General features: G+C 39.3%; 1 protein-coding gene across 1 annotated transcript in view; it reads right to left on the reverse strand.

Moving 5' to 3' along the window:
- The window catches only part of col28a2a (collagen, type XXVIII, alpha 2a), a gene marked incomplete at its 5' end in the record, with an annotated part of 65,639 nt that extends 41,773 nt beyond the window's left edge, over positions 1-23,866 (reverse strand). The window contains 3 exons of the mRNA XM_079820721.1: positions 2,145-2,719; positions 10,827-10,982; positions 23,776-23,866. Coding sequence (XP_079676847.1) covers positions 2,145-2,719; positions 10,827-10,982; positions 23,776-23,866 — 822 coding nt within the window. The remainder of the gene's footprint in view (positions 1-2,144; positions 2,720-10,826; positions 10,983-23,775) is intronic.
- Between the last annotated feature and the right edge of the window lie 440 nt (positions 23,867-24,306).

The raw sequence follows: 24,306 nt of genomic DNA on the forward strand, positions 1-24,306 counted from the left end.
GAATCCTTCAATATCAAGTTACAATCACTTTCAGTGATTCAATGTAATAATAATTATGGCTGTGTGAAAATATGTATAAGTATGATATATATATATATATATATATATATATATATATATATATATATATATATATATATATATATATATATATATATATATATATATATATATATATATATATATATATATATATATATATATATATATATATATATATATATATATATATATATATATAATCTCAATGGACATTAAAACTATGCACAAATCATTCAGAATCAAATCAAAACAAGAATCAAAGTGAGAGCTTGTGAATTGAAATCGAATCAAATTAGGAAATTTGAATAGTAGGTGTGTAACAATATATCGTGACACAATATATCGCAATACAAAAATCAACAATATATATCGTGGATAGTGACAATCTAGTTCACCCAAAATGAAAATTACTGTGAGAAAGATTTTTAGTATACAGTTTAGTTTTAGCACTACATTAAACAACTATATATAATGTATAATAATGCAATGGGGGAATATTTGTGGGTCCTGATAATGCAAAATGTCTTGTTACCGATAAAAAGTGGCCTACGTTATTTTAAAGGGTAACTAAACCCTAAACCAACTTTTTTTAGTTAATGATCTGTAATACTGGGGCTTTATTAATGCTGTTCATTGATTCGAGTAAATGTTTTGACATTTGAGTATAAAGTGTTTTAATTCTATAAAATATGGTGTAAAACCGCCAAAGTGCTGCCCTCTTAAGGTTGAACGGTGGCTACTGCAGTTGAGTTTTCCTATTGGACGTTGTGGTACATCGTGACGTAGGATGGCACCTCCAACGGCTCACCATCCGCGCCCCTGGCACGAGCTCACCACGCCCTCAGAAATGTTTCCCCCAATCACATGATGAGAACGGCTTCACTCCAGTATGAACTGTCATATTACATGAAGTGGAAACATTATGAATGAAACTCACTTGACACTTGCTTTAACATTGTATTGAAGAATATACGGTTAAATAATGCAGTTGTCAGTACACGTCAGGCTTTTCTTGCGATATTATTGCCGCCCGTCATGGGTACAGATACTTTTCATACATGAGACGCACTTTCAAACCCTGACACGCAAGCGGTTGCCGCGGACGCAGATAGATTAGGTCAGTTCTCTTGCGCTGCTGCTTCACTAGCATCGTCGGCATCGGGAGTTAACGCAGTTTGAGCAGCGGCTTGCATTGATAATGCTCTGGGTCTGTGTCTACAGATAGTTCACCCTCCTCCACTTCAGGTGAAGGTAGGAGAAATGACCGCTCTGTTGCAAAGCTGGCGTCACTCCAGTCATTCTCCATTTCTGCGCCTCGCGAGTCAGACAGCTGTCAATCAATCCGTCACTGCGGGTCTCAGGTGCACGCCCTCCGCTCAGCCCCGCCCTCGGTTCATCCCCTCTGTGTCCGCTGGGCTCCGCCCACTTTTCCAGCATTTTTCAAAATTTGCCAGTGGGTGGAGTTAAGCTCTGAGCAGGGGTTTAGTTACCCTTTAAATATATCTAGTCAGGACCAAGTGCAAGCATATTCGTCTAAAATAGGATTAGAATCATGAATATTTTTATTCTGGTCTCACCGTTGACCTATGCATTGGGTCCAAGCCTATTCATTTCCACCCCAATCAAGGGTACAGTTTGTTAACCTTTTAACATATGTCTTGGGGTATCACAATAATATTGTATTCAGTATCGTGATATGCATCGAATCAAGACATGAGGGTCTCGTTACACCCCTACTGAATAGTTACCCAATTAACCAAGTAAAAATAGCTCTATGTAGAAATCTCAGTAGGAGAAGTGTTTGTAGATTATGATTTTGTTTTTTTTTACCCTTGACAAGCCCAGACAGAATCTGCAGACTTTTTGCATTTCCTGCTCTCATTTTAGAGGAAACTGTAGAATGGATTTAAACCATGCCAAAAAGTATTTGACAAAGCTCAAAGTTCTCTTACTGGTATCTGAAAGCATAATCAAATGAGCCAAAATAAACTCAAGTTGCAGGAACGAGTAGAATTTGACCAGATTTGTGTGAACTCTGTGTGGGCCTGCCTATGACATACAACATGAGGACAGAATGAGTTATTGTTTGACCCCATACTTACAATCTGAATGATGACTTTTTCCATGACATTCGTGTCCTGCAGATTATACAGGAATTTGGAGGCTGGCGTACTTGCTAGCAGTCTCAGGTTTGCTACGTTGGCAGGCTCATTTGCAGTACGAGTGATCCCAATTGTGAAGACCTTCACGCCCTGGTTCTTTGCATCAGCCATAGCAGAGAAGATATCAGGGTTTCTGGGATGAAATGACCCATCGGTCAGCAGCAGGGCGATCTTGATGCTTTCTGGGCTCGATTCTTCCACAAATATCTTGGTCATGTTGGTGATGGCGTAGGTGGTGTAAGTGCCGTGGCCGATGTAGGCCATCGGCGCGATGCTGTTCTTGAAGTTCTCCGAGCCTCTCCACTGTTTGAGGGTCTGCTCGATTATGACATGACTGCTGTACTGAAGCAGGGCCGCTCTCCAGCTGAGTTTGCGGCTTGTATCCAAACGGATGCTCTGGAGGCCTTCTATAATGTCCATAGAAAACTTTTTCTCTTGCTGGTGGTTGTCCTTGGCCGTCTCAGAGCTGTCCAGCAGGAAGGCCAACTCCAGACTGCAGTCCTCATCCAGGATGGCTGATGTCACAACAAGAGATAGAGCAAGTGTTAAGAAAAGATTCAACAGAAATAATCTGGGTATACAGTTGGGTAAATTCCCTTTTGGAAAGATACATTTACAAAGTGGCAATTCAAAGAAATTGTCACAAAACAAAGGAAATTCAGTCCCACTTTATTTTAGGTGGCCTTAACTACTATGTACTTACATCAAAAAATAAGTACAATGTACTTATTGTGTTCATATTGTTTTGCTAAACACTTTTGCTGATATTGAGGTGGGATACGGGTCAAGTTAGGGACAGGTGTGGTGGTATGGGTAAGTTTAAGGAACAAGTTAGGGACAGGTGTGGTGGTGTGGGTAAGTTTAAGGGTCAAGTTAGGGACAGGTGTGGTGGTGTGGGTAAGTTTAAGGAACAAGTTAGGGACAGGTGTGGTTGTATGGGTAAGTTTAAGGGTCAAGTTAGGGACAGGTGTGGTGGTGTGGGTAAGTTTAAGGGTCAAGTTAGGGACAGGTGTGGTGGTGTGGGTAAGTTTAAGGGTCAAGTTAGGGACAGGTGTGGTGGTATGGGTTAGTTTAAGGGTCAAGTTAGGGACAGGTGTGGTGGTGTGGGTAAGTTTAAGGGTCAAGTTAGGGACAGGTGTGGTGGTGTGGGTAAGTTTAAGGGTCAAGTTAGGGACAGGTGTGGTGGTGTGGGTAAGTTTAAGGGTCAAGTTAGGGACAGGTGTGGTGGTGTGGGTAAGTTTAAGGGTCAAGTTGGGGACAGGTGTGGTGGTGTGGGTAAGTTTAAGGGTCAAGTTGGGGACAGGTGTGGTGGTGTGGGTAAGTTTAAGGGTCAAGTTAGGGACAGTAGTGGTGGTATGGGTTAGTTTAAGGGTCAAGTTAGGGACAGGTGTGGTGGTATGGGTTAGTTTAAGGGTCAAGTTAGGGACAGGTGTGGTGGTGTGGGTAAGTTTAAGGGTCAAGTTAGGGACAGTAGTGGTGGTGTGGGTAAGTTTAAGGGTCAAGTTAGGGACAGGTGTGGTGGTATGGGTAAGTGTAAGGGTCAAGTTAGGGACGGGTGTGGTGGTGTGGGTAAGTTTAAGGGTCAAGTTAGGGACAGGTGTGGTGGTGTGGGTAAGTTTAAGGGTCAAGTTAGGGACAGGTGTGGTGGTATGGGTAAGTTTAAGGGTCAAGTTAGGGACAGGTGTGGTGGTATGGTTAAGTTTAAGGGTCAAGTTAGGGACAGGTGTGGTGGTATGGGTAAGTTTAAGGGTCAAGTTAGGGACAGGTGTGGTGGCATGGGTAAGTTTAAGGGTCAAGTTAGGGACAGGTGTGGTGGTATGGGTAAGTTTAAGGGTCAAGTTAGGGACAGGTGTGGTGGTGTGGGTAAGTTTAAGGGTCAAGTTAGGGAGAGGTGTGGTGGTGTGGGTAAGTTTAAGGGTCAAGTTAGGGACAGGTGTGGTGGTGTGGGTAAGTTTAAGGGTCAAGTTAGGGACAGGTGTGGTGGTGTGGGTAAGTTTAAGGGTCAAGTTAGGGACAGGTGTGGTGGTATGGGTAAGTTTAAGGGTCAAGTTAGGGACAGGTGTGGTGGTGTGGGTAAGTTTAAGGGTCAAGTTAGGGACAGGTGTGGTGGTGTGGGTAAGTTTAAGGGTCAAGTTAGGGACAGGTGTGGTGGTATGGGTTAGCCTGGATGCCAGCCGAACTTAGCCCCGCCCACAACATTTTTACACGGGCAGTTCGGTCTGGACTTGATCGGTAGAGAAGAAATTATGCCCGAACAGAAGCTGTTCGGACCAATGAAATTGTCAGGGCGGGTTTTAGACGATGATGGACAGATGGTAAACAGTAACATAATCATCCACGTCATCAAAGGTGCTTGGGTTGAATTTGTTCTAATCCTAAACGGAGAACTTGTTCGTATATGCGTTCACTTTTACTATTTCTCTCAGAAATTATGATGTTGGTAAGTACTCTGTGTATCCTTATTTTACAACACCGGCAAAGATCGTTCACTCATCTTTTTCTTCTAACGTATTCCAGCGTGCGTGCAGGTACAGGGTTGTCAAGTCTTTACAACAAAACACGCCCAATTGCTAACATTCCGCAAAACTAGCCAAAAACAAGCCCAATAGCTTTCCAGGGGGGTTGTCCACTGGGGAAAGGCATTTGGGGGGTAAAATATGTGTTATTTTGGCAGGGATGCCAGCTAAAATTTGCATTCCTGGGTCTGTATTTCACATAATTGGGGTCGCTTCAACCCGCGGACATGGCAACACAGTGCAGTTGAGTTCTGTTGACATTTGATAACTAACGTTATGCGTCGCTCCATTGCTCTAATTGGTTGTAGGTCTATCCAATTGAGATCTTTCCTGGTTCGGTTGAAACACGCCCCATAATCACAGCCCAACGGAGCAGAATCAGACTCATATTCTGGCTAGAATTGAGTATGACGACGTCAGGCTAGGTATGGGTAAGTTTAAGGGTCAAGTTAGGGACAGGTGTGGTGGTATGGGTAAGTTTAAGGGTCAAGTTAGGGACAGGTTCGGTGGTGTGGGTAAGTTTAAGGGTCAAGTTAGGGACAGGTGTGGTGGTGTGGGTAAGTTTAAGGGTCAAGTTAGGGACAGGTGTGGTGGCATGGGTAAGTTTAAGGGTCAAGTTAGGGAGAGGTGTGGTGGTGTGGGTAAGTTTAAGGGTCAAGTTAGGGACAGGTGTGGTGGTGTGGGTAAGTTTAAGGGTCATGTTAGGGACAGGTGTGGTGGTATGGGTAAGTTTAAGGGTCAAGTTAGGGACAGGTGTGGTGGTATGGGTAAGTTTAAGGGTCAAGTTAGGGACAGGTGTGGTGGTGTGGGTAAGTTTAAGGGTCAAGTTAGGGAGAGGTGTGGTTGTATGGGTGAGTTTAAGGGTCAAGTTAGGGACAGGTGTGGTGGTATGGGTAAGTTTAAGGGTCAAGTTAGGGACAGGTGTGGTGGTATGGGTAAGTTTAAGGGTCAAGTTAGGGACAGGTGTGTGGTGGTATGGGTAAGTTTAAGGGTCAAGTTAGGGACAGGTGTGGTGGTGTGGGTAAGTTTAAGGGTCAAGTTAGGGACAGGTGTGGTGGTGTGGGTAAGTTTAAGGGTCAAGTTAAGGACAGGTGTGGTGGTATGGGTAAGTTTAAAGGTCAAATTAGGGACAGGTGTGGTGGTATGGGTAAGTTTAAGGGTCAAGTTAGGGACAGGTGTGGTGGTATGGGTAAGTTTAAGGGTCAAGTTAGGGTCAGGTGTGGTGGTGTGGGTAAGTTTAAGGGTCAAGTTAGGGTCAGGTGTGGTGGTATGGGTAAGTTTAAGGGTCAAGTTAGGGTCAGGTGTGGTGGTGTGGGTAAGTTTAAGGGTCAAGTTAGGGACAGGTGTGGTGGTGTGGGTAAGTTTTAGGGTAAAGTTAGGGACCGGTGTGGTGGTGTGGGTAAGTTTAAGGGTCACGTTAGGGACAGGTGTGGTGGTGTGGGTAAGTTTAAGGGTCAAGTTAGGGACAGGTGTGGTGGTGTGGGTAAGTTTTAGGGTAAAGTTAGGGTCAGGTGTGGTGGTATGGGTAAGTTTAAGGGTCAAGTTAGGGTCAGGTGTGGTGGTGTGGGTAAGTTTAAGGGTCAAGTTAGGGTCAGGTGTGGTGGTATGGGTAAGTTTAAGGGTCAAGTTAGGGTCAGGTGTGGTGGTGTGGGTAAGTTTAAGGGTCAAGTTAGGGACAGGTGTGGTGGTGTGGGTAAGTTTTAGGGTAAAGTTAGGGACCGGTGTGGTGGTGTGGGTAAGTTTAAGGGTCACGTTAGGGACAGGTGTGGTGGTGTGGGTAAGTTTAAGGGTCATGTTAGGGACAGGTGTGGTGGTGTGGGTAAGTTTAAGGGTAAAGTTAGGGACAGGTGTGGTGGTGTGGGTAAGTTTAAGGGTCAAGTTAGGGACAGGTGTGGTGGTGTGGGTAAGTTTAAGGGTCAAGTTAGGGACAGGTGTGGTGGTGTGGGTAAGTTTAAGGGTCAAGTTAGGGACAAGTGTGGTGGTGTGGGTAAGTTTAAGGGTCAAGTTAGGGACAGGTGTGGTGGTATGGGTAAGTTTAAGGGTCAAGTTAGGGACAGGTGTGGTGGTATGGGTAAGTTTAAGGGTCAAGTTAGGGACAGGTGTGGTGGTATGGGTAAGTTTAAGGGTCAAGTTAGGGACAGGTGTGGTGGTGTGGGTAAGTTTAAGGGTCAAGTTAGGGACAGGTGTGGTGGTATGGGTAAGTTTAAGGGTCAAGTTAGGGACAGGTGTGGTGGTATGGGTAAGTTTAAGGGTCAAGTTAGGGACAGGTGTGGTGGTGTGGGTAAGTTTAAGGGTCAAGTTAGGGACAGGTGTGGTGGTGTGGGTAAGTTTAAGGGTCAAGTTAGGGACAGGTGTGGTGGTATGAGTAAGTTTAAGGGTCAAGTTAGGGACAGGTGTGGTGGTATGGGTAAGTTTAAGGGTCAAGTTAGGGACAGGTGTGGTGGTGTGGGTAAGGGTAGGGTTAGGTGTAAGGGAAGTGTCCACAGTGTAATTAAAAATGTAACTACAGAAATTAATTACAGATGTAATTACATGCAGCTACATGGGTCCGGAACTTCATTAGTCCACCATACATTATGCAAAACATAAATAAATATATCATTAATTTTTGACTAATTATGTCTGTTTATACCCAGATATGTAGAACATGATTTAACATATTTCTCTGTACTAAGTTTAATATTGTCCTCAGTTAACACGGGTATCAAAAATTTTTTAGCCATATACTGTAGCACCACAAAATATTTAACACATTGTTTTCCTCCATCCCATCCCATCCCATCCCATCCCATCCCATCCCATCCCATCCCATCCCATCCCATCCCATTCATCCAAAAAGTACTGACAGCAAAAAAATGTAATTAAAATGACAGCAGCAATAAGCATTTCTTTTAATTTTCCATGCTTTAAAGGTGCAGTGTGTGAATTTTAGCGGCATCTAGTTGTGAGGTTGTGAATTGCATCACCCAACGCTCACCCCTCCCCTTCGGAGCACATAGAGAAGATACGGGGGCTGACACAGGACAAAAATGTCATCGTCTGAGACAGCAGAGAGTGACTAGCGCTCTGTAGAGAAGTTTGTCTGTTTAGAGCTATTGTAGAAACATGATGGCGCAAACTGGCAAACTGGCAATCTCACTGTTGCGTTGTGTGTATGTCCTCATGTATTTGTCTGCTGTTTGTCTGTTGTTGGTCGGATGTGTTTTTATTGTACATCTTAACTTAGTACTTTTTAAAATTGTATTGTAATTGTTATATTGTTATGTAAAATGTAACTTTTTTACTCTCTTTTAGGATGACATCTGTCTAGGGACTGCAGGAGAAAAATAGCCTTTTGGCTAACTCTGGCATATTGACAGAAATGTTAATTAATATGCACTGTCCCTGTAAATAAATAAATAATAAATAATAGTAAGGGGACCCGTGATGAATGTAGATTGAAATGGCTCATTCTAAGGTAATAAAAACATAACGGTTCATTATGTACGGTCTTTATACACCACTGAAAACATAGTTATGTATATTATATTGCATTGCTGTCAATAGATCCTAATAAATACTACACACTGCACCTTTAATTCCATTCAAATGCAAATTCTCCATTCTCTATGCTTCAAACTCAGAAAATGCAAACTCTGAAGTTAAACTGGAATTTAAAAGGCAAATTCAATTCTGAATAGTGCTCAACCTTGTAATATATCTCACTTTTTCTTTTCAATTTCATCTAATTTTTTAAGAACTAACACTGCTGCCTTGTGTCATTTAAATAGTTACATATTGTCAATATTGTCCTAAAAACATCACTAATCCCCTAAATCTGCTAATAATCCTGTTTGGACAATAAGCAATGCAATCTGTCATCTGCTTTTTCTTTCAGCACAGCAGCTCATCAGTCTTCATGTCACCGGTGACAAGACATGGCCTACCAGTCTTAAGCATGAATAATAAATCATGTTCATGTTAGGAAACTGTGAAGGATAATGCCTCAGGCCTCCAAAATCATACGACCAGACATCCTCTAAGAAAGATGGTCTTTAGATATGCTGCTATAGTATGTCTAGTATGTCTTAACATGACATTGCATGTTTTAAGGCATAAAACTAGCTTTATGTGTCTCATGTGGTGACCCATGAGTTCATAGCACATGCATAGTACATGCACAATTCTTTCAGGAACAAAATGCAACGGTTCAGATGTGGCTTTGTTTGGAGCTATTTTCTTTGAAGGAGCAAAAACGTTACTTAATATTAACTTCTATAATATCAGTAGGCCTATCATATTGGCAATATGTTTTTCACACAGCACTTGCTCGTGTGATAGCTTATTGGCAACTTTGTTTTGAGAAAGAAAACTATGTAAGATTAAAACAGTTTAATACGAAAAAAGGTTTGTAGGCTACTTACAATTTACAGTTAAATTCCTTACTGAAGATTTACTGATTTAAAATGAATTGATTTCTTTATAAAAGTTGCATTGCGTTTATAAACCTGTGAAAGCAGGGATGCTGCAGCTATTGCAACCTCCCACGTCCCTGGCCTTTAACTTTGCAACACATTTTTTGTTCCATAATAGGGCTTTTCACACTTGAAATAGTTTACACTGGGCCATTTTAAACCCTAGGTTAAAAAAACCGTGGGCTGTCTTGCTTGCTGTATGTTTACATAATGCCGACTGTATCAAGTTTATCCTGAATTGACATTTCAGATCATAAACATAAGAATAAAACGGTCTTTATTCATTCTAATTGTCACGTTTTCTGTCGCCATTTGACATTTTCCCCATCAAGCGTTGAATGCACGATGTTTCCGATGATTAATGCTGCGTCCCAATTCACCTACTTATACTACGACCTAAAAGTATGTATTCTTTTTGTGAAGAAAAAGTACGTACTTTTGAGTGTGTAGCAAAAGAGTATGCAAGCTTTGGGACATACTACTTCGTCATCTTTAACGGACTTAGTTATGTGCATCCCGTCACTGTTAAAAAAATGCTCTGTCAATCATAATCACAGTTCAAATCCTCCACATTCAATTTAATTTCCTTCCATATCGGAGAGAACTGAAGTAGCACGTTGATCTGCCATTCGTGGGTCTTTAATGCAGAGACTCGTCTCATGTGTTTGCAATTAAAAATAATGAATGATGCATTTAAAAGTTAATGGCCAAACGTACCATTACAAAAGTTCACAATGCTGCTGCAGGTGAAATATAATGTGGATAATGTTGTTGAATAAATATCTTTTCGTCAGGTTAAATACTGATAATTGATCACTCATGCCCCTTAATCTAAACCTCTCTACTTAACTGTCGTACTCACATCTGTCATGTTTGTAGTTTTTTAACACTTTTTATCCGCGTTTGTAGTTCTAATCGAATCCTCGTCCAGCTCGCAATGGGTTGTGGGCAATATCAGCCATTAGAGTGTGCGTCGATCTGCACTTAGCATTCTGACCGGAAAGAGTAGACCATCTGGGTATCTTAGGAATACTCTTTTCAACATACTACGATTTGGGACATACTAATTCTATTTTCGAATACTATTTAGGACGGATAGTATGCAAATTGGGATGCAGTGTATGTGTACAAAGCATGAAAATATGAGGCACGTGATTGGCTGTCAATTGTTAAGCGCCTAACCATAACATTCTTACACCACATTACACTGTACAAGTTTATGGCTTTTTACACTTGAAATAGTGGTTACACTTTATTATGATAGTCCCCAGTTGGGGACACTAAATTTTTCAACTAAACATCGAAATACATCTAAATAATAAACTAAATTAACCATTTAAACTAAATTACTGATCAAATTATTAATCTAAAGCCCACACTGTCACTGTATGATACTTGAAATTTTTCCAGAATGGCTATACAGCTGAATAAAATTATGCTGCATTATTTTCCTGTTTAACACTGTAAAGCTGCTTTGAAACAATCTACATTGTTAAAAGCGCTATATAAATAAAGTTGACTTGACTTGACTTGACTTGTACACATTTTGTTGACTATACGTTAAAAAGCAAAAGCGGCTCATGGATCTGGTCAGACACATAAAACAATGAGCATGCATACTGTCTCATAACACACTAACATAGACGCCTCACCTTGACCATTATGTTTTTGCAGTTTGCCTGCCGTATGTCCCCCGGTCTTGACTCTTGTTGGCCCGGTTCTTTCCTCATAGAAGTCCTGAGCCCAGACGCTCAGCAAACCAAAACACAACAGGGACCAGCTTAATGTGTGAGCCATGACTGCCTCTCCTGCAAAAAGAATAATATATGTGTATATTATTATAAACATTTCAACCCTAAATCAAAACAGAAATGAGCATGAAGCATTATGTTACTGCATTATGATATTGTTTTGAGGACAGTTTCCATTTTGTATTGCAGGGTGCATTATCTGCTGAAAGAGCCACAGCCACCAGAGAATACCGTTTCCATGAAAGGGTGTACATGGTCTGCAACAATGCTTAGGTAGGTGGTACGTGTCAAAGTAACATTCACATGGATGGCAGGACCCAAGGTTTCCCAGCAGAACATTGCCCAAAGCGATCATTTTCCCACAGTGCATCCTGGTGCTGTGTGGTCTGCAGCTATGCAGCCCCAAACTTTTCTATCAGAAAAGCCACTGACACCTTTCTATCAGAACCAGCATTAACTTCTTGAGCAATTTGAGCTCGAGTAGCTCGTCTGTTTGATCGGACCACATGAGCCAGCCTTTTCGGCCTCACGTGCATCAATGAGCATTGGTGGCCCATGACCCTGACGCCGGTCACCACTGTTCCTTCCTTGGAGCACTTTTGATAGACGCTGACCACTGCAGACGGGAACACCCCACAAGAGCTACAGTTTTGGAGATGCTCTAACCCAGTCGTCTAGCCATCAGAATTTGGCCTAAACTCGCTCAAATCCTTACGCTTGCCCATTTTTCCTGCTTCCAAAACATCAACTTTGAGGACAAAATGTTCACTTGCTGCCTAATATATCCCGCCCACTAACAGGTGCCGTGATGAAGAGATAATCAGTGTTATTCACTTCACTTCATGTTATGCCTGATCGGTGTATATTGTACATTATAGCAATGCATTACAAACAGTACTGGGTTGTGATAACATGTAATCTGGATTAGTACTTGTAATTAGATCATATTATGCTTTTAAAAAAAAACTTGTATTTAGACCACAGTTACTTTTTTATTGATTACATGATATTTTCAGAAGAGCAGTACATTTTTCATAATTTATTGATTCTACCTACAACTACTTTTTTATCTTTTAAATTTTCCTTTCTATAAAAGCTACTACTATATCCGTTCAGAAGGTCTTCCAGGTTACTCTCTTGAGTAGGTACTTATTTTGTATACGTAATTACTTCACAACCACTAAAAAGTATGTTCTATTTAGTAAGAATGTGTGTGGTATGAATGTAATCTGGAGGTACTACATCCACCATGCTGTCGTTATCATGTGACCTACCAGTGTCAGTTACGACGCTTCACTGCCATTCATAAATCTTCTCCGGTGGCCTCATGGGATATAAAAGTGTCCATCGTATGCACACTTCAGAATCTCACAGGAAGTAGTAGGTCATCTGGGTACTTTTAGCCTACTCTTTATATGAGTATACTGTGAATTCAGACATACTTCTTTTGTCACATACTTTTTTTTCGCCTACTATAGCCTATAGTAGAGAAGGATGCGATTTCAGAGCCACTAGTCATGTGACTGTCACTTGAAACTGAGACCTGCACAGCATTAGATCACTAGATTTAAAGAAATCGTTTAACTTTTAAGAAGTGTTTTCCCAACATTGAATATCAAATCAGCTCCTGATAAACACTTTCATTATTATTTGAATGACCTCTCAGTGAGGCATATAGCCATGAATTACTGTCTTTGGAAGGCTTTTGTCTTTCAAACACATGAAAATGTACAAATTCACATTATTTAATTTACCTGCAGGGATTTGTTAGCTGAACCTATTTGACCTGATATATTTAAGATATGTTAATAATAAATATAAATAATAATAAAATTAAGTTCACTGTTCTCTGATGTCAGTTAATGGTAAACAAATAAGTGTTTTATAAATGAGTAGGTAATAAAAGTACATTCTATTTAGTATGAATGTCCAGATTACATTCATACAACGCACATTCATAAAAATCAACATTAATAAAAATGTATGTTGATTCAAAATTAAAAACAATCACTCTAATAGGATGATTTGAAACATTTATTATTATCAGTGTTGAAAACACTTGTGTACGATTTTTTTTCAGGATTATTTGATTAATAGAAAGTTCAGAAGGACAGCATTTATCTGAAATATAAAGCTTTTGCAATATTATAAATGTCTATTCTGTCACTTGATCAATTTAATGCATCCTTGCTGAATAAATGTATTAATTTCTTTAAAAAACATTTGAACAGTAGTACAAAATCTTTCTATTTCATACAAATACTGTTCATTTGAACTTTCTAGTCATCAAAGAATCCTAAAAAAATGTTTTGCACAACTGCTTTCAACATTAATGATAATCTTAAACATTTCTTAAGCATCAAATCATAATATCAGAATGATTTCTGAAGGATCACGTGACACTGAAATAACAGGAATAAATTACATTTTAATAATATTTCACAATATTACAGCTTTTTTTTGTATTTTTAATAACATAAATGCAGCCTTGGTGAGCAGAAGATACTTCTTTCAAAAACAATCAAAATAGTACAGTTTCCAAACTTTTGACTGGTAGTGTATATACAGTATAATATATATTTATTTATTTAATTTTATTATGATTTAATTATTAGCTTTTCATTAAACTCATGAACCCCATTCTGGGAAATCCTGAAAGTAATCTAATCTAAAAGTAATCAAAAAGTAGTCAGATTATATTACCTTAAATGTGTACTAACGGATTTGTCTTGTAATTTAATCGACTACAATTTGTAAGTCTACCCAGCACTGATTACAAACTACAGTATTTACAGATGAGCAGATCATGAAAGTCTTTGTTGCACTGCCTACTTTTACAGTGATGTTTTTTTTATTACTTAATACATGATAAAACCCTTTAGAATAATGCAAATGACATATTATGCAAAATACCTTTTCTTACTTTCTCTGTAAATATTTCACTTAATAAACGGCAATAAAGAAAACACTCATATTTTTATTAGATGTAGAAAAGTTAACATGATTTGTAAGCATTTAATGAATATACGGCAATGACTCACCTTTGGCAGCAAAGCCTCTTGCCACAAGCGAGCAGCCCAGGTGTGCAGCTCAGCGTTCCTCGGGTGACGTGTGTGTGTGTGCGTGTGTGCGAGTGAAGAAGACTCTGAAGTGAAGAGCAGTTCTGTCTGAGTGAACAGAAGTAGACGGCTTCCTCTGGCTGCATCTGGGACTGTCACTCCCACTTTTAAGGGGAGGAGGGTCCACCAAACTCTTTAGTTGTATTGCCTCCCTGCACTTTTATCACTTTTTGTGAGTGCAAAAGTGTACTATAATAAGTGCACCTTTCATGCACCTTTTCCAATTATTGTATTTTTTCAAAAGATTCAGACATTAAATGCAGAATTGATCCAAGAATTCTGTCATTATTTACTCATCCAAACCCAGATGCGTTTTCCCACCATGGAACACAAAAGAAGGATTATCTGCAAACACAAAGCTATAGAAGACTTGGAATATAGTGCACAAATCATATAGATTTTTATGGTGTATGAGTTTCTTTGTTCTGTTGAATGCAAAAGAAGATATTATGAGGAATGTTGGGATTGACTTCCATATAGGATAGTCAACTGTCTGGTTACCCGCATTCTTTAGAATATCCTCTTTTGTGTTCAGCGGAAGAAAGAAACTCATACAGGTTTGGAAGAAAATACGGCCAGTAAAGGATGACAGAATTTTCATTTTTGGTGAGCTATCCCTTTAATGGTCTGAAAACTATTCGTGATTTAGTACTCCTGGTTTGGGGTTTTATGCCACATGACAGACTTAAGATATACGAGATGAGGCAAACAAAGGGGAATATGGGTGGGGTTTAGTTTTACAAGTTTTAGTCTTTCTTCAGGCATTCTATGGGATGCTATGGTGGTTGTCATGGTGATCAGAGGGCCTGACCTCATATAGTCTTTTCTTTAGGAGCTTTGTCACGTCCCTCCGTCCTGGTCATCAGGGTGTTGCACTGGACTAAAACACGACCACAATGTGAAGTGAGAAAGAAATACTGCTGTTTCTACAAAAATCTGTTATATACACTACCATTTGAAAAATTGCCAAGACTCACCAAGACTGCGTTTATTTGATTAAAAAACAGTAATGTTGTAAAATAATATTATAATTTCCAACAACAATTTTCTATTTAAAAATATGTTAAAATGTAATTGATCAAAGCTGAATTTTCAGCATCATTACTCCAGTCTTCAGTGTCACATGATCCTTCAGAAATCATTCTGATATGATGATTTGCTGCTCAACAAACATTTCTTGTTATTATATTGAAAACGATACATTTTTATTTCAGGATTATTTAGATGAATAGAAAGAACAGCGTTTATTTGAAATAGAAATCTTCTGTAACATTATGTCTTTACTGTCAATTTTGATCAATTCAATGTGTCCTTTAATGTGCTGGGTGAAAGTATTCATTTCTTGGTTGCACTTTATTTTACAGCATGTGCACTTTCAATGTACTTACAGACTACTGAGTAATGTATGGTAACTACATGGGTTAAGGTTTAGGGGTAGGTTCAGGGTTAGTACCTAGTTATTATCCAATTAGTGTCATTAATGAGAACATGGAGACACACGCCATAATCTGAAAACCACGCCCACCAATCAAACCATCTCCATTGACTTTGTATTGCGTGAAGCGGCCTCCTTGTCATTTTTAACTTATATCAGCTTTTAGACTTTGTTATGTTTTTTGTTATGTGACAAGGTGTACAGCAAACAAGCTGAAAACCCCAGAACCAAAACCTCAGAAGTTTTTATAAGCTGTTGACCCAAAAAACGAGCGTTTAAGGACACAAAAGTGGATACAGGCAATTGAGACAGAGCGCGATATGTTATATTACACTGCACTCTAAAAAATGCTGTGTTAAAAACAACCGGTGGGTTGAAAATGGACTAACCCAGCGTTTTAACCCAACGGTTGGGTTAAATGTTTGCTTAAAACAACCCAATTACTGGGTTAGTCCATTTTCAACCCAACTTGGGTTGTTTTTAACCCAGCATTTTTTAGAGTGTGAGAACTACGTCCACTGGAGGGGAACGTATCAGCAACAGGAAATATAATGTATAAAACTGACATTTGGATATTTGACTTAACAGTGTCAAAATGTTTACATACATTGATTTACATTTGGCAGACCCTTTTATCCAAAGCGACTTACAGTCCCATTATTACAGGGACAATCCCCCTGGAGCAACATGGAGTAAAGTGCCTTGCTCAAGGACACACTAGTGGTGAACGCTGGGATCGAACCAGTAACCTTTTGCGTATCAGTTCCATGGTTTAACCCACTGGACCACCATCTCACCATTACTGCACACATAGGCATACTGAGACATACTGAGTGTCAGGATCCCAAAATGTACCCATTCTTCCTGCTGATGCTTCACGTCTTATTGCCTTTATTCACTTTTGTCTCCTTAAACGCTCATTTTTTAAATGTTCGTTTTTTGGGTCGACAGCTTATAAAAACGTATTTCTGTGTTTATTAACTTGTTTGCTGTACACCCTGTCACATAGCAGCTTTTAGACATTGTTCAAAAAAAAATGTATAAGTCCGAAATGACAAGGAGGCAGCCTCACACAATGCAAAGTCAATGGAGAGTGTGGGCGTGGCCTGAATGCTCTGTCTCTATAGTTTGTGCATGCAAAACAGGACTGTAAAATAAAGTGTTACCAATTTATTAAAAAAAGGATCACTTTAGTTTATGGTCCAGTTTTCACTACTAACTAACTTGTAGCTATGACCTTTGCCTCAATAAACTCCTAATTACTGCTTATTAATAGTTTGTAAGGTTGTTAAGTTTAGGTATTGGGTAGGATTAAGAGATGAAGAATATGGTCATGCAGAATAAGGCATTAATAAGTGCTAAAAAACAGCCAATATCCTAGTAATATGCATGCTAATAAGCAACTAGTTAATAGTGAGAACTGGACCCTGAACTAAAGTGTTTTCCAAAAAAAGGACTGACCCCAAACAATAAGTATGCACTAATATAGCAAACCTAACAAAGCAATAAGCTGTTTACATTTTTAATGTTTCAGTTGAACTAATACCATGTCTACACCGGTCTATACTAGATATGCACCGATTGCAATTTTCTTGGCTGAATCCGATTAAATTTTTTTTTTTTGTAAGTGTGACCTGCCGATACAGATTTTTGCAGATTCTGTTTTTTTATTTCAAATAACTATAATTGACAGCATATACAAACAAAAATCTACTTTTCTGCAATGCAAAATTTTATTTTCATTAAAAACAAAAAGACAGTAATAAAATAGAACAAATAAACAAATCCTGCTGGATCTAGAGTGTCAATTTAAAAATCTAAGCGCTTATACCAAACAACAGTAATATGATAAACACTAACAAAACGCATATGTTCACTTAATAGTCACATTTATTTATTAATAATAATGAGAACTTTACAGTGAGAGAAAAAAGGAATGTCCCGACCGTATATACCTGGGGCATTTTTATCACTTTTGGTGGCATTTCACCCCTAAGTGTCCCGGTCAATTTCTGACCAGGGTGTGAGCGTATGTGACCTGTGACCCAAGTGCAAGTATGGTACAAGTGTTTGCATGTCCGGAGCAGACTGTGGAAGAAGCCGAGGCTTTATTCTTCAGCTGTGCCGAGGGTGACGGGGATTTCGGTTTCAACCTCCGCAGGCTATGAACAGTCAGAGCACGACTGACACTCTGGAATGCTTTGTCTCGGCAACAACACATTTTACCCTCTCAATAAGGATTATGGTACAAAAATGTGAATGTATAGGAAAGCGGAATCATAAATGATGAAATCTCTTTAATATCTCAACTGCAAACAGATTAAATTAAGTTTGTGTACTAAGGGTACTTTCACACCTGCCTCATTTAGTTCAGTTGAATCGTACTAGAGTTCGTTTTCCCGTTTGGTGCGGTTCGCTTGGTCAGGTGTGAAAGCAGCAATCACACTCGGGTGCGCACCAAAAGCAGACCAAACTATTATACCGATACCTCATTGTAGAGGTGGTCTTGGTACGCTTTCAAACGAACTCTGGAGCAGTTTGTTTGTGGTGAGAACGTGATCCGACCTCGAACAGACCCAACTGCAAAAAGTACTGATAATTTTTGGACTAAACCAGCTGCCGTAGTCAGCTGCGCTGTGCATTATGTGATGAGGAAGTGTTTGTTGACAGTTTGCACTTTAGCATGGTAGTTCGCGGACAAACTTGGAATAGTGAGGAGGTGCGGAGCCTCATAGAAATTTGGTCTGATGAGCATATTAGGTCCCAACTTTCAAAAACTCACAAGAACAGCGGGATCTTCGCTTGAAGTGACGAGTGATGCGCACTCGCCGTTTGCAATGCATTAGAACGTTGTTTTCAAGCCGCATCCGCGCTTCATTATAGAAATGTATTGTTTGCATATTGTGATGTATACAAACAATGTAATAGATTATGGCCAGGGACAAAACCAGCCCGCGCAGTCACAGTTTAGGAAATACGCCATGGCCAATGAGTGATGTGGACGTTGTCATGTGACTTAATTTTGGTTAGTTTCAACTGGTTCAGACCAAAGCAATCAGTGTGGTGTGAAAAGCAACCAAAAAAGCTGAAAAATGCTACAATGTATAATTGTTTGCCCTTGGTTTGGACCAAATGAACCGAACTAGAGATGTGAAAGCACCCTAAGACCAATGGAAAATGAAAAGTTGCGATATTCTAGATTATTACTAGATTATTTTCCTTGATTATTACGCAGGAATGAGAGAATAGTTCCTAGCCATATCGGTCTAGAAAATCGCAACTTTTCATTTTTCGTTGTTCTTAGTATACAATGTACCTACAGAAGAGTCAAGTTTTAAATAGGAAAAATATCAAAAGTCTTTGGTCATTTTTGAGCGAGATGCTAACGGTCTAATTAGATTCAATGATCTATGCTAAGCTATGCTAAAAGCGCTACCGCCATACCCGGAGATCGGCTAAATGGATTTGAAAATAGTAAAACTCAACAGTTTATCTCTAGGGGAGTTGGAAAATGAGCCTATTTTCATTTGCCTATTGTTGCTTTAAGTCAGTTTTTGTCTTTTGATGGAAATATAATTTAAATAATTTCATATTCATTCATTTTAGCCAATGAAAATAAATAAGATTAACACGAATGAAGATGTTTTTGATGAAATCTGAGAGCTTTCTGTCTCTCCATTGACAGCTACGACACTTTGACTCTTCAAAAAGTTCATAAAGAGATCATAAACTAATCCATATGAATTGAGTGGTTTAGTCCAAATTTTCTGACGATACTCAATCGCTTTGATGAACAGATTGAATTTAGGCTTTTATTATGATAATTTTATTGTAATATTATGAGAAAATCATCCAAGGCGAATGAATTAGGACTAAACATAAACAAAAAGTTTCATAAAATGATTCTACAGGTTACTCAAATAAAAGGCCAATACGATTCTCTACAACTAAAAGTACCGAGACCATCCTAATGGTGCAGCTCAGCCACAAATAATAAATTTCTCTCTGAAGAATGACAAAATCAAGTAAAGGCATGCAGCAGCGCTCAGTAACTGCACTGCTCTTTCCATTGTTAGAAATTCCAGCTGTAGAGGGAATGAACATCGACTCCCTGGAACGGCTGTTAAAAGCGGCGTTTCTTTATTACTAAGCATCAAGGGTGAGGGGCGCGACTCAGCGATTGATCAGGTGAGAGTCTTGGCGAAAGTGCAGTTGCTGAGGCGTGGCTTCAGGTGTGGGGGAAGCCAGAAGACATTTGTGGTGGGAGTTTTTCAGGGATGCAAGTTTGGGCAGCTGTGATTTAGGAGGTGGTGGTCCGGCATCATCATGTTTCAGTTTGCAATTCAATCTCCATTATAGGCTATAGGTCTGTCACATGATTATGCTCACCTTCAGTATGACTTTGTTGGTTCTTTCCTGTCCTGGAATGATTATTTGTACGTTCCTTGTTTTACCCAATTAGTAGTGTATTTTTGCTGCTTTCATATAGTCAGAATTACTATAATTATGTGTTTCCGACTAGTAAAAACTCATAATTACAAGATGGAAACTTGTATAGCGGCTTCAACAGTTAAAGGTAGTTACGTGGCAACAAGGACGGATTGAGTTGAGTTGTAACACTTTGAAATAAGGTTTAATTTGTTAACTACATTAGTTAACATGAACTTACAATGATGCATATCTAAACCACGTATAAATCTTTGTTAATGTTTAAGGGGGTGGGGGGGGATTCTGACTTATTTACACTTTTAAAGAGTTGGATTCTCATGATAAACATGGCCAAAATAAAATAAAAAAACGAGCTGGATGTATGGTGGAGTATTTCTGTTCCAAATACACTTCAGGATTCGAACAAGTTTCGGAAAGTTTTTTTCCCAGTATGGCCCTGTGTGACGTCATAAAGGGCGGGATTCCTTATATGGAAGTGCGCACATCAACCAGGGGTGCGTTTTTCCGTACAGCGGCGTTACTCACTGCTTAACTACCATAGTACGTTGCATTGTTGAAGAAATCAACGAACTGTTTCCCGAAACCGTAGTCGCAAATCTGTCGTTCAACCACGTTGATTAATGATGTCACGCAGGTGGTGGAGTAATAACTGCTTTTAATGAATTAGTTTGAGATCAAATTCATGCAAGATTTTTGGATTATGGACATGGCACCTGAGGACTAATTCTTATTTTTCTCATTTATTTTGCTTTATTTACAGATTAAAATAGGCTTGTTCTTACGTACTAGAGCATGTACGCACATGCGCACTCTTCAAAAAAGATGCTTTAAATCTCTTGACAAACTAAAAGACATAAATGACATTTGTATGTATTCGAAATTAAAGAATCGATTGTATTGAATGTCAGCTTGCTTATTTTTCTGAAACAAGAAACTATCCATTTAAACATAGGTTGAGACAGGGCCGGCGTTTGCTATAGGCGAGCTAGGCGGTTGCCTAGGGCGACAAATGTGTTGGGGGCGCAGCCAGGCGCCCTCTAGTGGCGCCCTTAAACTTACTTCCCATTAAGCATAGAATTAAAACAAGCAAAATAAAACATACTGTTTATTAAACATGATCATCATTGGGCGCCCCCTCAGCCGCACGTTTAATTACTTAACCTGATTATTAGATTGAATTATTATTATTGTCGAGCACAGGCGTTCAGGCGTTAGGTCAGGCATGTGCTCATCACTGGCGCGTTCTTCAAAAATGAAGCGGTCTAACCCTCGAGTGCACAGGGACGGAAAAAGAGAAAGGCAGACGATCAAAAGAAAGCCCAGTATAGAGGTAAGTCTTCTCATCTCAGCCATAAAGGTGTCAAACGAAATAAATTTACTTTGTATTATCGATATTATCAACTAATATTGGACAGCATTGGACGTTTTATTGCTGTCACTAAGCTATCACTAGCTAGCTAGTTATCTAAGTTACATATTTCTACGCATTTCACTGACAATAAGGAAATCCAGACGAGCCAAATTTTAATGCTGCGTCAATTTTGAAGGTGAATAGAAATGCCAGAAACAACTGTTCATCTTTTATTATTTAAGATAGGGATAGAGCTACAAGAACTTATTTATTTTAATTTTGTAGTGGTAAGTACAGTGTATCCATAATAGCACTTTTGTTTGTAGAGGGTAAAGTTAATCCAGTTTATGGGTCATCATTTGCTTAAGTGTCTTTACAGGTGCTTAAGAGAGTTTTAGCACAGTTTATGGAGTTAATCTTTGGTAAATATCCTTGAACATTCTTTCTAGCATTTGTGTATGAACAATTTATTGCAGTTGATCCTTCAAGTCTTAATTTTCTTGATTAAGTGTTGGAGTGACTATAAAAGCATTTTTGTTTGTTCATCCATAGTTTGAGTCATAATTTGTTAAATATCCTCCAACGTTCTTTGTAACATTTTTGTATGTGCAATTTATTAGAGTGTATCATTTAAGTCATAATTAGCTTTTTAAGTCTTGGAGTAACTATAGGAGCATTTTTGTTTGTATAGTTTTCAAAACTCAATCTCGCCTAGGGCAACCAAAGAGCTAGAGCCGGCCCTGGGTTGAGAGGTGTCGTTGCAACCACACAAGTTTGCGATGCTGTTTGCGAATGTTCGTAGGAGAAAATGGTTTCGGGAAACACAGACTCGTTGAACTATGTTGATAACGATGGAACTTGCGACCATAGTTGGCTAATGATGCTGTTAGGAAACGCACCCCACAAGCTTTGTTCAGGTTACGGGAGCTTTCGGCTGTGCTGTCATTTGGTTTTTAGACAAACAATGTCACTAAAGAAGTGTGTTTTTGGTTGTGAGGGCAAGATAATCTTGTTCAGCTTTCCAAAGAACCCTGCGTTAAGGGAACAGTGGATGCAGTTTGTCTTTCTGGAGCAGCAACGGAGTTCTGCAAGTGTGTTTGTTTGTTCCCGGTCATGAGTGTAAACCGCAGGCGGTGAGTGAAACTGCATCAAATGTCTGTGTTTTGTTGGCAATCGGCACGCAAGTGCATATAATGTGAACAACACGAATGTATAGTGAATCAAAAGTTATCCAGGGATAGTGTGTGTGTGTGTGTGTGTGAGCCTTTTGCTCTGCCCACTGCACGCCTCCACGAGCTCGGCTGTTTTCGTAAAGAATAGGTACAGCGTATCTGTATTTTATAAATCTGATCAAACTAAAGACTCTCATGAGATATGAATGATGCAATACTACTCTATAGGTACTCAAGATTAACATGAGATTGGCAGAAACTGTGTGTGTTATGTACCCTTTAATTTCAGCCTTTACTAATATGCTACATTATTAAAATCAAAAGCAGTTTCTGTAAAATGATGGACCTAATTAATGGACCTAAGCTAACATGAACTAACAATGAACAGATGTATTTTTTATTAATTAACATTAACAAATGTATTGCTTTTTTGTTAATGTTAGTTGTTAAAGGGGTTGTTCTCCCAAAAAATGAAAATAATCCCGTAAGACCTCCGTTCATCTTCGGAACACAAATGAAGATATTTTTGTTGAAATCTGATGGCTCAGTGTCAAATCATGATTCGGATCGCGTGTCAAACCACCAAACTGCTGAAATCACGTGACCTTTTCCGCTCCAAACCGCTGATTCGACTCGCTGATTCTGTCAGGGTCCTGCCCTGTCAGTCTTGTCTGTCTTGTGTCTGTTCAATGTTTCTTTGTTTGTCTTGTGTCTGACCACATGGTTCTGTCTTTGTTTGTGTTGGCCATGTGCTCCTCTCGTCCCACCTCCTTGTTTCCCTTTACCACGCCCCCTTGTTTAGTCCTCGTCTAGTCCTTGTTTGATTAATTGTGTTCACCTGATCCTCATGTGCTCTTCCCTTTTATATTGAGCTCATTTCCCTCTTGTCCTTGCTGGTTCGTTGTGTGCTTTTGTTGTATGCCTCGTGTCTAGCTAACCTTGTCCTGGTGATAGTAGTTTATCTCGTCTAGTATAGTTTTTGGTTACTTTTTCCCTATCCTTATTTTCTCTCTCTAGTTTCCTGCAACGTTACAGATTTAGTTTCTAGTTCCAGTTATTTATTTTTAGTTTTTATTTATTTTGCCTTTTCTCTCTTTTGAGAGATCTTTCTTCTGTTTTCTTTTTGGATTCTAGTTACTTTGTTGGCATTTATCCCTATTCTTAGTTTTGCTTTTTGCTCATGTTTGTTTCTCTTGTTGTCTCGTCTTAAGTCTTGTGTGTTGTCTTGTGGTGTTTCCCGTCCTGCATCCTGTTCCACCCTGGTCACCCTGGACTCTCCTGGCCTGGCAACCAGTCTGGTTTCACAGCAAGTCACATCACCTACTGTCAAGCCTGGTTCCTCGAGCTGCTGCCTCGTCTCCATCATTGGTCATCCCATCCCTGCTGTCTCTACCCTGACCAGCCACTTCTCCCATTGTGTCCTGCCCCTATTGTTTGGACTTTGTTCCTGTCTCACCAGTCTTGTCCTAAGTCAAATATTGTTAATAAATTTCACCCCCTGCTCATTCTGCATCTGGGTCTTCACTCTCATTATCCTGACAGATTCGATACGCTCCGAAGCTTCATGAAGAGTGTTTTGAAATCGGTTATCACTATATAAGTCGTTATTTCGTTTTTTTGGCGCACCAAAAATATTATCGTCGCTTTAGAATATTAATATTGAACCACTGTACTCACATGGACTGATTTAAAGGTAGGGTAGGTAGGATTTGGTTAAAAACCGTTTTTTCCAAATTTGTTTAAACTTTCTTTATATATCAATACATAATTAAAATGTAAGTACTCTGAAAAAGAATGTATGAAAATTTTGTGTCTTTAGACCTCTCACGACTGTTTTAAAGACAGCTCATTATTT

This window comes from Gobio gobio, assembly GCF_949357685.1.
Source record: "Gobio gobio genome assembly, chromosome: 7".
Classification (NCBI taxonomy): domain Eukaryota; kingdom Metazoa; phylum Chordata; class Actinopteri; order Cypriniformes; family Gobionidae; genus Gobio; species Gobio gobio.